The 11607-nt window shown below is 64.9% G+C and overlaps 2 protein-coding genes across 5 annotated transcripts; both read left to right on the forward strand.

The window, feature by feature from the left end:
- The first annotated feature begins 620 nt into the window (after positions 1-620).
- On the forward strand, positions 621-4911 carry LOC115339957 (nucleolin-like). Of its 4 annotated transcripts, none has more exons than XM_030010676.1 (3): positions 621-1557; positions 3889-4340; positions 4377-4911. In XM_030010676.1, exons 1-3 carry the CDS (start codon positions 1485-1487, stop codon positions 4731-4733), a joined length of 882 nt encoding a protein of 293 aa, XP_029866536.1. In that variant the 5' UTR covers positions 621-1484; the 3' UTR covers positions 4734-4911. The 4 variants fall into 4 exon arrangements, with proteins under 4 accessions (XP_029866536.1, XP_029866538.1, XP_029866537.1 ...); XM_030010678.1 differs by having other exon boundaries at positions 636-1557; positions 3889-4582; positions 4625-4911; XM_030010677.1 differs by having other exon boundaries at positions 644-1557; positions 3889-4602; positions 4642-4911.
- Positions 4912-10124: 5213 nt separating this feature from the next.
- SPINT4 (serine peptidase inhibitor, Kunitz type 4) lies at positions 10125-11537 on the forward strand. Its single transcript, XM_030010679.1, has 4 exons — positions 10125-10429; positions 10634-10807; positions 11165-11332; positions 11442-11537. The coding sequence occupies exons 1-4, from the start codon at positions 10306-10308 to the stop codon at positions 11456-11458; spliced, it is 483 nt and encodes a 160-aa protein (XP_029866539.1). The 5' UTR covers positions 10125-10305; the 3' UTR covers positions 11459-11537.
- The last annotated feature ends 70 nt before the right edge of the window (positions 11538-11607 follow it).

The raw sequence follows: 11607 nt of genomic DNA on the forward strand, positions 1-11607 counted from the left end.
ACAAGGGATTCGGGGAGGCCACAAAGGAGAAGGACCCCGTGGGGCTGGGAGACAGCGTTAATTTGCTGAGGAGACTTTGAGATCACTCATTTGGATGCCAAAACCTGGCAATTTACATTAGTAACATTGAAGGAGCTGGAGCAGACTGCTTGTGAACGGAACAAGCAAACGAAATATTGGATTTAGAGACAGACGTTCAAACGAAGCCTTGAATATCGGGCCTGCAAAGATCTGCAAATAGAGTCTCATATGTGAAACAGCAGCCTTGGGAGCCGAAGGGTATTTGCATATGGAAGGAGGGAGCTCCCCAGCGGTGCTGCCTGGGTGGGTGCTCATCCCCTGCGCCCATTTCGGCTGGGACTGCAGGGCAGGGACGGGCTCCTGCCTGCAGGCACAGCCCAGCATTGGGGCAGTGCAGGTGGCCGCTCCTCTTGATAAAGCTCACTCACAGCTCGCTCACAGTTCCCCAAACATCTTGCTGAGCAGCAGCACGGCTGCTGCTCTCTGCCAGGAGATGCCCTGTCTTGGTCGAGAGCTCTCGTCTTTAAAACTGCACCAGGTTTTGCATGTAAGCACTTCCCACTGTACTCTCCCTCACAGTTTTAACACAGCAGTGACGTGAAGAAAAGAAACCGGTGGTGCTGCAGTACGAGGAGTGGTCTGTCTGCCAGGAGATGTTTATTCCTGATGGTTTTTAAATGCAGCAGTTCACCAAAGTGACGGCAGCGAGTGCTGTGCTCCCCCGGGACGGTGGCAGAAGGTGCCGTTCTGGATGGGGCTGCCTCTGGGCTGGCACTTTCCTTCCCTGCAGCTAACTTGGACTGTCTTTGCAAATCCCATTTAATAAAGCAGCGGCGCTGGAGGCCCCGTCCTTCACACACCTCCCAGAACACTCTCGGGAAGTGGGAGATGCCCCGGCAGAGGCAGCGCTGGTGGCAGGACCAGCGCCAGCTGAAGGATCCCGGACCCCAGGATGGGGACCTGCCAAAAGGACCGGCAGGAACAGAGCCGAATGGGAGCACGCGTGGGCAGCCCTGCCTTCTCCCACCCGGCATCGCGGGCAGGCACCGGCAGCGTCCTGTGCGCTGGGGCTCAGGGAGGATGGTTTGTCCCTGGGCACTGCTGGGCAGCAGTGGTGGAGGGGTCGGTCACAGCCCTCAGCAAGGCGGTGGGGATTCCTGTCAAGAGCGGCGGTGAAGAATCTGCCTCCGTGCAGCCAAGGTTTCCCCTTTCCTTTCCTTTTTCCTCCCGGTCCCCGTGCTGTCCTCCCCGCACCGTGCAGCTGACTCTGGATCCTGCTCCTGCCTTGGTTGTGGGTGGAGAAAGGCGGCTGGAGTGGCTCTTCAGAAAACAGAATTACAGTAAAACGTGGGAGGTTCCTACAAGTCACCTGTGAGCTGCTTCCTCCCATTCCCAGACCCGGGCTGCCTGGGAGGAACTTTAAATTGCTGCCCGGCTCAGCCCTGGCCACTGGCTCCGGCAGCATGACGGCGAGAGGCATCTTCCTGCTGGGGCTCCTCGCCCTGTGGGCAGAGCTGCAGGCAGCACCCACCGCAGGCAAGTATGGGCATGCTGGAAACACCCTGCCTCTCTAGATTTTAAGAATATTTTCCATATTTTCATAGAATGGTGTGGGTTGGAAGGGACCTTTAAAGGCCATCTAGTCCAACCCCCCTGCAATGAGCAGGGACATCTTCAACTAGATCAGTGTTGATGATGATGTTCAGTGATGTGTGTTTAAATGTCTGTCTTAATCCTTGTATTTATGAAAGCTTTCTGTGAAGAGTTGTAACCCCTGTGAGGTTTAGCCCTTGCTTAAATTTTATAATCTTCGAGTTTGGCAAAACTGCTGCCGGGGACGGAGACGGTGGTGGTACCAGCATGCAGGCGTAGGGATGCTCGGGAGGAGGTTTGTCAGTCAAACCAGTGACCGGGGCAGGGACTGGTGGAAACATCAGCCCAGCCAGAGCCCTGGGGTGCTGTGGACTGGACCCAGACTGGGCTGCCCGGGTGGGGGGCGGGATGGTCCCTCCCATCTGGGCAGAGCAGCTTCCATCCACGGGGCTGGGACCCCGCTGGGGCGAGTGGGGACCCCCACCCCTCACAGCCCTGCTCAGGGCAGCTCTAGCCAAAATGAGAAGGTGCAGGTTGTTAGAGCCGAGCTCCAGCGGGCTGAGCTCTGCTGCCCACCTGCCGGTGCCTGCCTCGGACCAGGGCACAGCACGTTCCTCGCCCGGGCTGGCAGCTGCCCCTGCACTTTGCTTCATGGCAAGTTCAGGGCATCTGCCCCCGTGAGCCCTCTGAAAAGCATCAGCCTTGCCGGGGACATGCTGCTCTGGGAGAAGGGAAATTCTGAAAGAAGAGTATTTTTCCTACTCATATTTTTTTCTTGGGAAAAATGGCCAAATTTTAAAGAAGTGAAAATGGCATTTTTTTTAAATGAGCCACGAAGTGATTTTGAGAGCAGTGTTTGCCAATTTATGGAACCCCTTCTTTCCAAATGCTCCTGCACGTATTGCCAGCCGGGCTGTTTTATTCTAAAGCTCAAACTCTGAGGCAGCAACAGCTCCAGTGCAGCGGGAGCCAGGTTTGCTGTTGCTCTGTAACAAGACGCTGGGGCCATCGCACGCTGATGAAAATGTGTCAGCAGAAATGTCATCGCTTTCCAAATGCTCTGCTCTAGGAACTTGAGTTTCTTTTGGTCTCAGCTTACAGGCTGGTTTTAAGCCTTACGATATAACCCACCTTTTGCTAGCAAGCCGGCCGTGCTGGTGCCTCCATTGCTGACGTGTTGGTCCCGTTCCCTGTCTCAGAGCGATGTCAAGGGGCCAGCACTGCCTGTGGGGAGCCTTGTGCTGCACCGCTCTGCTGCTGAGTGGGATTGTTTGCTGCTGCTTAACAGGAGGGCGCATAGACTGACTTTCTAAATAAGCTTAGCAATATATTTATGCCCTGGTTAAATAGCACATGCTGTATTTGTGTTTGTTTTGCTAAGAAGTTGCTGCAGTCACACACACACACACACACACATACATACATACATTTTCTTGCTTTTTCTCTCCAAGTTCGGGTCCAGCTCTTCAAGCTCCGCACCCGCAATCAGCCTGCTGGCTGTCTGCCGGCGGGCGGCATTCGGGGAGCCGCAGGAGCAGCCGTCGGGGAGGCCAGTGCTTTGGGGGTGCTGGCAGCTGCCAGCGCCGCTGCCTGCGAGGGTCGGGCAAACCGTGGGGGGAGCGGGGTGGGGATGAGCCCGGGTGACGCGGGGCTCGCCGTGGGCGTTGGGGTGGGCTGCGGCGTGGCACGGTGCCGACTTTCCCGAGCTCCCCGGCGCAGGTGGAGCCGTGGGCGGGTGCTGGCCCCGGTCCAGGGACACCCAGAAGGGCCCGGGCGGGCAGGCGTGCCGCGGCTCCCGCGGCAGCTCCTCTGCAGCCCTGCTGCTGCCGCCGGGGGTGAGGGCCCCTCGGGCACCGGCACCACCACGACACTGCCGTGTGCCGGGAGGCGCTGGCGTGGTCCCGGGGGGGCTGTGTCGCCCCAGGTGTGCGGGCGGTAGCGGGCAGAGCCCTGAAAACCCACTGGGAAAAGCCGCAGGGGAGAAGGCGGCCGCGCGGCACCACGGCAAACCCGGCTGCTGCGAGCGCGGGGAGCGTCCTGACCTCGATGCCCCGGCTCGGCGTCAAAGTGCCAAGTCTGAGACCTTGAGCCATCAAAGGGCAGATCCCCGCGGGCTTTGCCAGTTCAGGAGCCCTGTGCGGTGACGCAGGGTGCTGGTGGGTGGGAGCCATGGGTGGGAGCCATGGGTGGGAGCTGTGGTTGGAGCTTCAGGTAGGACGGCAGTGCAGGACTAGCACAACGCGGCTGACGCTGCTGCTTTCTGCTCCCTTCCAGGGCTCCCCGGAGCAGGTCCTGCCAGGCGGCCGCAGCCAGGGCAGCCCGGAATCGCTCTGCCGGGGAAGAGCCCTTTGCCTGGGGAAGAGCCCAGCACGGTGCCTTGTCCGCAGCCCGGCAGAGTCGTCCCGGCTGGGAAGTGGGAGTCGGGTGCGGAGCGGGTGGGTAAGGACCAGCGCCTGCCTGGGTCTGAGCCGGTGGCTGCTGCAACACCCACGTCGGGGAAGAAGCCGGTGACCGGGGGGGACCCCACGGCAGGGAACAAGCCCACGCTGGCTGGGAAGCCGGACACTGAGAAGAAACCCAGTTCAGGGAAAAAACCGGCATGTGGGGGGAAGAATGAGACTAGGGAAAAGCCAGCGGTTTTAGCAAAGCCAGAGACCGGAGTGAAGCCGGAGGCTGGAGCGAAGCCAGACGCCGGGGGGAAGCCGGAGACTGGTGGGAAGCCAGAGGCTGGGGGGAAACCTGTGCTGGGGGAGAAGCCAGAGACCGGGGGGAAGCCGGAGAGTGGGGGGAAGCCTGAGGCAGGAGAGAAGCCTGAGTCTGACCAAGGTGACAGTGGGGAGGATGGAGACAGAGATGATGATGATGATGATGATGATGATGATGATGATGAAGAAGATGATGATGATGATGATAAAAATGAGCATGGCAATGGTGATGACAATGGTGACGATGACGGCGACGACGATGGCGACGACAATGGCAATGACAGTGGTGATGATGATGATGATGACGACGATGACGACGATGACTACGACGACTACGGAGACGATGATGATGGTGATGATGATGACGACGACATTGATGATGACGGTGGTGGTGATGGTGATGACGCTTGGTGACCGATGCTGCAGGGTGTGCAAGGAGCGTGTGGGGCGAGAAGAGCCTGCGGTGGGTAGGCGCAGGGGCGGCCACCCCCGGCCTCCTCCTCTGCCTCACTCTGCCAGGGCCGGTCCCGGGCACCAACAGCGTTTTGGGCAGCACCTTCTCTTTCCTAATAAACCCCACATTGGGCCACTGGCTTGGTGTCACAAGCTGTCCCCGGTTAGTGCCTGGCACGGCCAGGCTGTCGCGCCCGCCCCAGCCCTGCCCTGGGCACGGGGAGCTCCCGTGCCCACTCCTGCCCAGTGTGGGCTCGGCAGGGCCCTTTGCACAGTGACATGACTATGTCCCCCGTGGGAGAGCCACAGGGACAACCTCGACCAGGTGCCCACCCAGGACCAGCAGAGCATCTCTGGGCCAGGAGAAACCTCCCTGTAGGGTGCGTCCCCCCTCAGCCCCCTGGGGTTCCCTGGGGCGAGCTGCTCCATGGCCAAGCACCCCTGGCATCCTCCGAAAACAGCCTCCGTGGCAGGGCTTGGCCAGGAGCCACATGGGCATGGACACCCACAGGTCCCGGAGCTGGTGGTTTTGCACAGGCAGTGTGCTGGGGTGCTGGGAGCTCATGCACCCCTTGGAGCCTCGCCTGTGCCTGCCGTGCCGCGCCATGCTGTGCTGGCAGCGGGGTCAGGAGCTGGGGGACCACTGCCTGTGCAGGACGTGAGGGGCACCCCCAGCTGACCCCCGAGGACTCAGGGCAGCCCCGACACACTCCTGCTGCGGAGCTGCACCAAGCTGAGGTCAGGGCTGGCTGTGCCGCCATGGCCCTGGGGCAAGCCCAGGTCCTCTCTGGGGGCACAAAGGGGTCCCGCTGGGCGCCTGCTCCCAGGAGGGTCTCCAGGAATAGGAACGAGCCCGGTCCCGGCAGGGATGGATGGACCTGTGGAGTTTGGGCAGGATTCATGTGCAGGTCCCTGGGGACCCGCCGGCTGCGGTGGCATAGCCCCTGCCCGGGACCCCATCCCTCCCGCAGGGGCTGAAGGTCCCACGGAGGCCAGTGAAGACTCACCAGGAGACTGACACAGCAGGAGCCAGCCAGTGTTCATCACAGACTGGGTTTACTGGGGCGTAGGAGGGACACGGAGATGCTGATGCTCAGCATGGAGCTGAGGGTGAGGCGGTGGAGGGGAGATCGGGGGACGGGTGCTTATCCAGCAGCTGATGGATCCCTCCATGGCTGGCTGGCTGGCTGTCTGGTGCGGGGTTGCTGCATACGCTGGGTCCTCAGTCCGGGTCCAGGCTAGGTGAATCCTGGGGAGAGACAGGAGCATCCATGTCCCAGGCTCTCACTTCGGAGCACACTGGGGCGCATTGGCAGCCCCGCAGTGTGGCCCTAGGAGCGAGCGCTCCCAAGACCCTGGGCACCCCTCCCAGGGGAGCTGTCGGGGGGTTTGCCGGTCACTTCTGCAGTGTGCAAGGATGTGCGGGGAGAAGGCACCGTTGTGTGGGATGCTGCACCCCAGCCATGGTCGCGCTTGTCCCTGTGCATGCGCTGCACATCCTCCCTCAGCACCGTCCCACCGGCTCCCTGTGCCCACCCCGCGCCCACCCCGCGCTCACCTGCGGACACCAGCCGGGCCAAGAGGCAGCAGAGCCCCAGGAGCAGGAGCAGCAACAGCAGCCGCATGGCGTGGGGTGGACAGCGTGGGGGCTGCCTGTCCGGGCACAGGCAAGGGTTTAAATCCTCGTGGGGCTGGAGGTTGGTCCCAGTGACCCGGTCTGTGCCCCAGTGCCTGGCACACTCCGTCTGAGCATACACTTGCCTGTCCCCTCCCTCCCATGGGCTGCTGGTGCTGGGCGAGCCATGCGGGGAGGCACGAAGGTGCTGCAGCTTGGCGCTGGTCTCTGTGCAGCCCTGAGAGAGCCGTGCCATGCAATGCTATGCCGTGCCATGCCATGCAATGCCATGCTGTGCCATGCAATGCTGTGCCATGCAATGCCATGCTGTGCCGTGCCATGCAATGCTGTGCCACAAGACAAGAGCAGCCAGCACAGCTTCCTGCTGTGGGCAACAGGTACGGGCCAGGCAGCAGCAAGGGGCCAGGGGACCCCGGCGTGTGGCTGGCCCTGCCGAGGCAGCGGAGGTGGCTCCTGTGCTGGGTGCTGTGGAGCGGCCCGTGGTGCCCTGGCAGCTCTCCGGGCATTGTTCTGCCTCTGGGAACAATCGCTGGCTCCCAAGGGACATCCTGTGACCGGACACGGTCCACAGCCCTGCGCTACCACTGGCCCCTCAGCCCCGCACCTCTTGGCCAGCCGGTGCCCACCCAGCCCCTCGCCTTGGGGTGGCAGCTGGGGACCAGGACTGGCCAGGGTTGTGGGGTCCCGGTGCTGGGGGCAGGGAGCTGGAGGCTGCATGGGGGCTCTGACCGGGCACCGGGACTGCAGCACGGGGTCGCACATCCTTGCCGGAGCCGGAGCGGGTGGCCGAGTCCCTGTCATGCGGTGCTGGAGCTGCCTCTCGCCTCCCGCTCCCTTCCATGGGGCTGGCGGGACCGGCCACCCCGGCCCCTGTGGCTGCCCGCTACCAGGGGCTCCGGGCATAAGCATGGATCTGCACCAGCACTGTCACTCGGAGGCACACAGCCCTTCCCGGCGTCTGGCTGCGCTTCCCACCCACAGCTCTGCCCGTGCCTGGAGCCCCACGGCAATCGCTCAGGCCCTGGCTCTCCCGGAGGCCCCGAAGCCACCCCCAACACCGTGCCGAGTGGGGGTTCTGCAAGTGTGCCACAGGCTGCACCGGTGGCAGGGGCTGTCCCGGGAGCTGCTGCTTGTCCCCAGGGCTGCACCGTGCCAGCGCCGCATGGGGCTGCAGGCGGGTCTGCTGGTGCGGCGTGTCGCAAGGATGGAAGCGCCGGAGCTGTTGGGGCTTTCCCTGCCGGCTCCCTTCCGGGAGCGCCCGTCCCTGCGAGAGGCCGGAGGGCTCCGGCACGCTCGGCCGGGCAGGCTGCCTGCGCAGGCATATGTGTGTGCGCGCACGTGCAATCCAAGCCGGCCAGGTGTGGACACGTGTGTGTGCGTGCGCGTGCGTGTGCAGTCCACGCTCCGTATGGATGTGCGTGCACCGGTGTGCGTACAGCCCACGCTGCGTGTGCGCGTGCCATCTAAACCCTGCGTGCTCGTCCGCGGTCCAGGCTGGCTGGGTGGCACCACGCGCTTGCCAGCCCCTGGCTGCGTGGGGACCCTCTCCCGTCGGTGTGTCCCTGTGTGCGGGATGGAGGTGACACGCAGGCGGGATGACACATCCTGGGAGCACACGGAGCCACGAGAACAGGAGCAGCGGGGCGCGCTGGCTCTGCTGTGCCGGGGCGTCCCCGCTGCCCGCAGGATTTGTCCCTGTCCTGTCCCTGGGTGGGCAGCAGGGACAGTGCCCAGCTTGTGTCAGCCCCGGGGAGCATCGATCCCGACAGGCCAGCAGGCTCCGTGTGGGGCCAGCCGGGACGTGCCGCAGCCGGGGGAACCTGCTCTGCCCCTCGGCTCCCCCAGCACCCCTCCTGCCGTGCACCCTGGTCTGGGCAGGAGCATCATCCCGGTGGCACAGCGCCGTTTCTGTCCCCGTCCCCGCCCCTGCTGGGTGCCTGCCCTGGGAGGTGCCACATTCCTGGGTGCTCCCTGGTCCAGGCTGCCCTGGTCACTGTTTCCGCCGCGGTGGAGGTCTGGCCGGTGGCTCTGCCCCGCGCGGCTGCACCCATTACTCACGCTGTGCGTCCCCAGCCGTGTGAGCTGGACACGGTGGCAGGGCAGGGCAGGGGTTGCTGACACGGGTGCCCCATGGGGCACGGTTTTCTGTTGTGTGCAACCCCAATATCTACCTGGAAGCAGTCCCCCCCTCGCCCCCTGCGGTGTCCCGAACCCCAGCACCCGTGGGACTGGCTCCACGTCCACCACGATGTCTGCCCGGCTTGGCTATGGTGTTACCACCGGTGCAGGGACAGCAGGGGCTGCTCTGGAAGACGATGTCAGTCGTTGCAGTGATCACCCGGGCGGCTGAGATACCGCAGAGAGATAGCGGGGAAAAATGTAGCCCCGGTGGATTTTGGTGCCGTGGCCCTGCCCTCCTGCGGGGTGTGGGGCTGGGAGTTTTGGTGCCACTGGGAATGTCCCGGACAGCTCAAGGTTGTGGGAGATGCACCAAGGGCAGCTGCTGAGCCTCAGCCCCGGGACCACCATGGTCCCTGCACAGGGGTCCCTTTCCCACTGCCCACCCTGACCCTGCACCCCTCGACTGCCACTGCATGTCACTCCGGCTTTACTCCTGCCCTACTTGGGCTTTGTCACATCTCCATGTCCTGTGCTGGGGATGCTGCCGGGGTCTCCGTCCTGGAGCTCTGGAGGAGAGGCAGGGAAAAGCTGGGGTGGGTCGCGGGTGGGTCATGGTGCCTCCCTCCAAACCCCACCCCTGGTCTGACTTTCCTGGCCTCTCCCCACGGAGCTTTCCTCGCCCTCCCCTTCCCCCTTGGGACAGTAATTACGGCAGCAATTAGGAAGACAATTATTCCTGCTGAATGGGAACAGCTTAATCTGTTTCTCCCTCCTTTTGGCAGGTTTCACCCCACGCCCGCCCACGGGTGCCGGCAGGATGCCGGGGACCTGCCTGCCACCCAGCCCAGCGCCGGGAGCCCCACGCTGCCGTGGGTCCGGACCCCCGGCTGGAAGCCGGGCAGGCTGCGAGCTGCGTCCCATCCCCTGGGGATGCCCCTCACGCCGGCACCATGCAGCCGCCAGACCCCGACCTGCTGCCGGGAGCAGAGGGGGTGCTGGGGGAGCACAGGGCACGGCTGTGCACGGGCAGATCCCCCGGAGGGGAGCGGGTGAAGGGGATGGCCCCAAGCCAGGAGAGGGTGGTGAAGTGGGTGGCAAAGGGCCGATGGTGCCTGCAGGGGGGGGGACAGACGGGAGCATCACCATCCTGCAGGACGTCCCTTCCACAGCAGCGATGACTGGCAAGCGAGGTGGTACCCACGGGCTCAGCCCCGCGTGTGGGACCATCCTGCCTGGGATGTTCTCCGTCAGCCATGAGGGAGTGCGGGAGAAAGGGGAGAAGGGGCACGTCCCCTGCACTGCTCTCGCACAGCCTTTCCCGAGGACCTGCACCGCAGGGAGAGCCGGGAGAGCAGACCCTCCCCTGGCTGATGGGTGCGCCGGAGCCGACGGCTTTCCACGCCCTCGCACAACACTGCCACGCTCGCTGGCAGCGGAGAGGCCGACGCCGGCATCCCCCCACCACTGGTTCATCCCCAAGGGGCTGCGGGTGGGCGCCGACGGTGCCCCCAACCCAGCCCGGGCACGCCGCTGCCGCCCAGCCGGGCTCCCCGAGGGCTGCGCCGGGTCAGCCGTCCCGTCCTACCGGTCCCCCCGGCTCGAGGGCTGTGGCTGGGATGCCACCGGGGAGGCCGGGCCCTGCCTGGGTGTGCCTCGTTACCCGCATGGCAGGAATGAGCCGGGCTCCGGCGCCAGCCCCGCTCCCTCCGCCCCGCCCGCGCACCTTAAATCCCAGCCCACTGCGCCCGGGGCCCAGATCCGGCTACCCAGGGCACCATGGAGCTGCCGCCCGGCCGCCCCCTCCTCCTCCTCCTCCTCCTCCTCCTCGCAGCCCTGCTCCCCCTTGCCGCACGGTCCAGCCCGGCACCGCGCACAGATGGAAGAGAGGAGCCGGGGATGGGTGAGTGCGCCCGGGGCACGTCCCAGGGACAGGGATGCTCCAGGTGCCACCACCGCCTGGTGCTCCCCGTTGCCCCACATGGTGCTGGGTGTCCGCAGGGGCATGGGGCTGCGGGTCCTGGGGGTCCGGCCCTGGGGTGCTGGGGGGCTGCTCAGGCCCCCGCTCTGCAGCCCTCCCCAGCATCCTGGTTTTTGTGTCCCGCAGAAAAGTCCGGGTACTGCTACCACATCCCGGAGGTGGAGGACCTGCTGGATGAAGACTGCAGCGCCTGTCGCAGGGATGCCTCCTGCTCCCGCTGCACCAGTGATGCCGGCTGCCCCGGTGCCACCAAGTGCTGCCCCAGCAAGTGTGGCTACACGTGCCAGGAGCCGGTGCTGGGTGAGGGCTCGGTGCCGCGGCGGTGGGGCTCTGGAGTGGCAGCGTGGTGAGCGCAGGGGTGGGCGACAGGAGGGGTGAGCCAAGCAGACTGGGAAGGGGGTTCCCTGGGGTGCCCCAAGCCCTTTCTGGGTCCTGCAGACCCTGGGGGGGCACCACGCTGTGTGGTGGGGGAGCGCCCATGCTGCCGGTGTGTGGGGCCGTAGGGCGGGCGGGCGCAGAGCCGGCTGCCGGTGCGAAGCGTTCACCGGTGAGAAGGGACCGGGGCTGGGCAGACTTCTCTGAGGGCCCCGGCTGTGCCGAGCCCGGTGGCGTCCCCGTCCCATCCCTGGCTCAGCCCGTCCCCCTTGGACCACGCAGACTTCTGCTACCTGCCCTCCGTCTGCGGGAGCTGCAAGGCGCTCTTCCGCCGCTTCTTCTTCAACGCCTCCAGCCAGCAGTGCGAGGAGTTCATCTACGGCGGCTGCGGCGGCAACAGGAACAACTTTGAGACCGAGGGCGAGTGCTTCCGAGCCTGCTCCCACATCGGTAACTAGCCGTGTGCCGTGTGTGCGTGCCACGTGTTGCGGCCGGAGGCTGCTCCTGCCCCCGGCGATGCCCGGTCCAGCCCCGCTCCTGACCCCCCCCCGTCTCTCAGTTCCAGGTGCCCGGTAGCGCCGGCCCGGGGAGCGCGGTGGCCTCTGCACGGCCCCTGCCCGGGGGAAGCTGCAGCCAGCGGCCACGTCCCCGTCCCCGTCCCCGTCCCCGCAGGGAGCCATTCCCCGCCGGGCTGGCGGCGATGAGCACCGCTGCCCAGGGCAGCC

The sequence above is a fragment of the Aquila chrysaetos genome, chromosome 3 (assembly GCF_900496995.4).
Source record: "Aquila chrysaetos chrysaetos chromosome 3, bAquChr1.4, whole genome shotgun sequence".
Classification (NCBI taxonomy): domain Eukaryota; kingdom Metazoa; phylum Chordata; class Aves; order Accipitriformes; family Accipitridae; genus Aquila; species Aquila chrysaetos.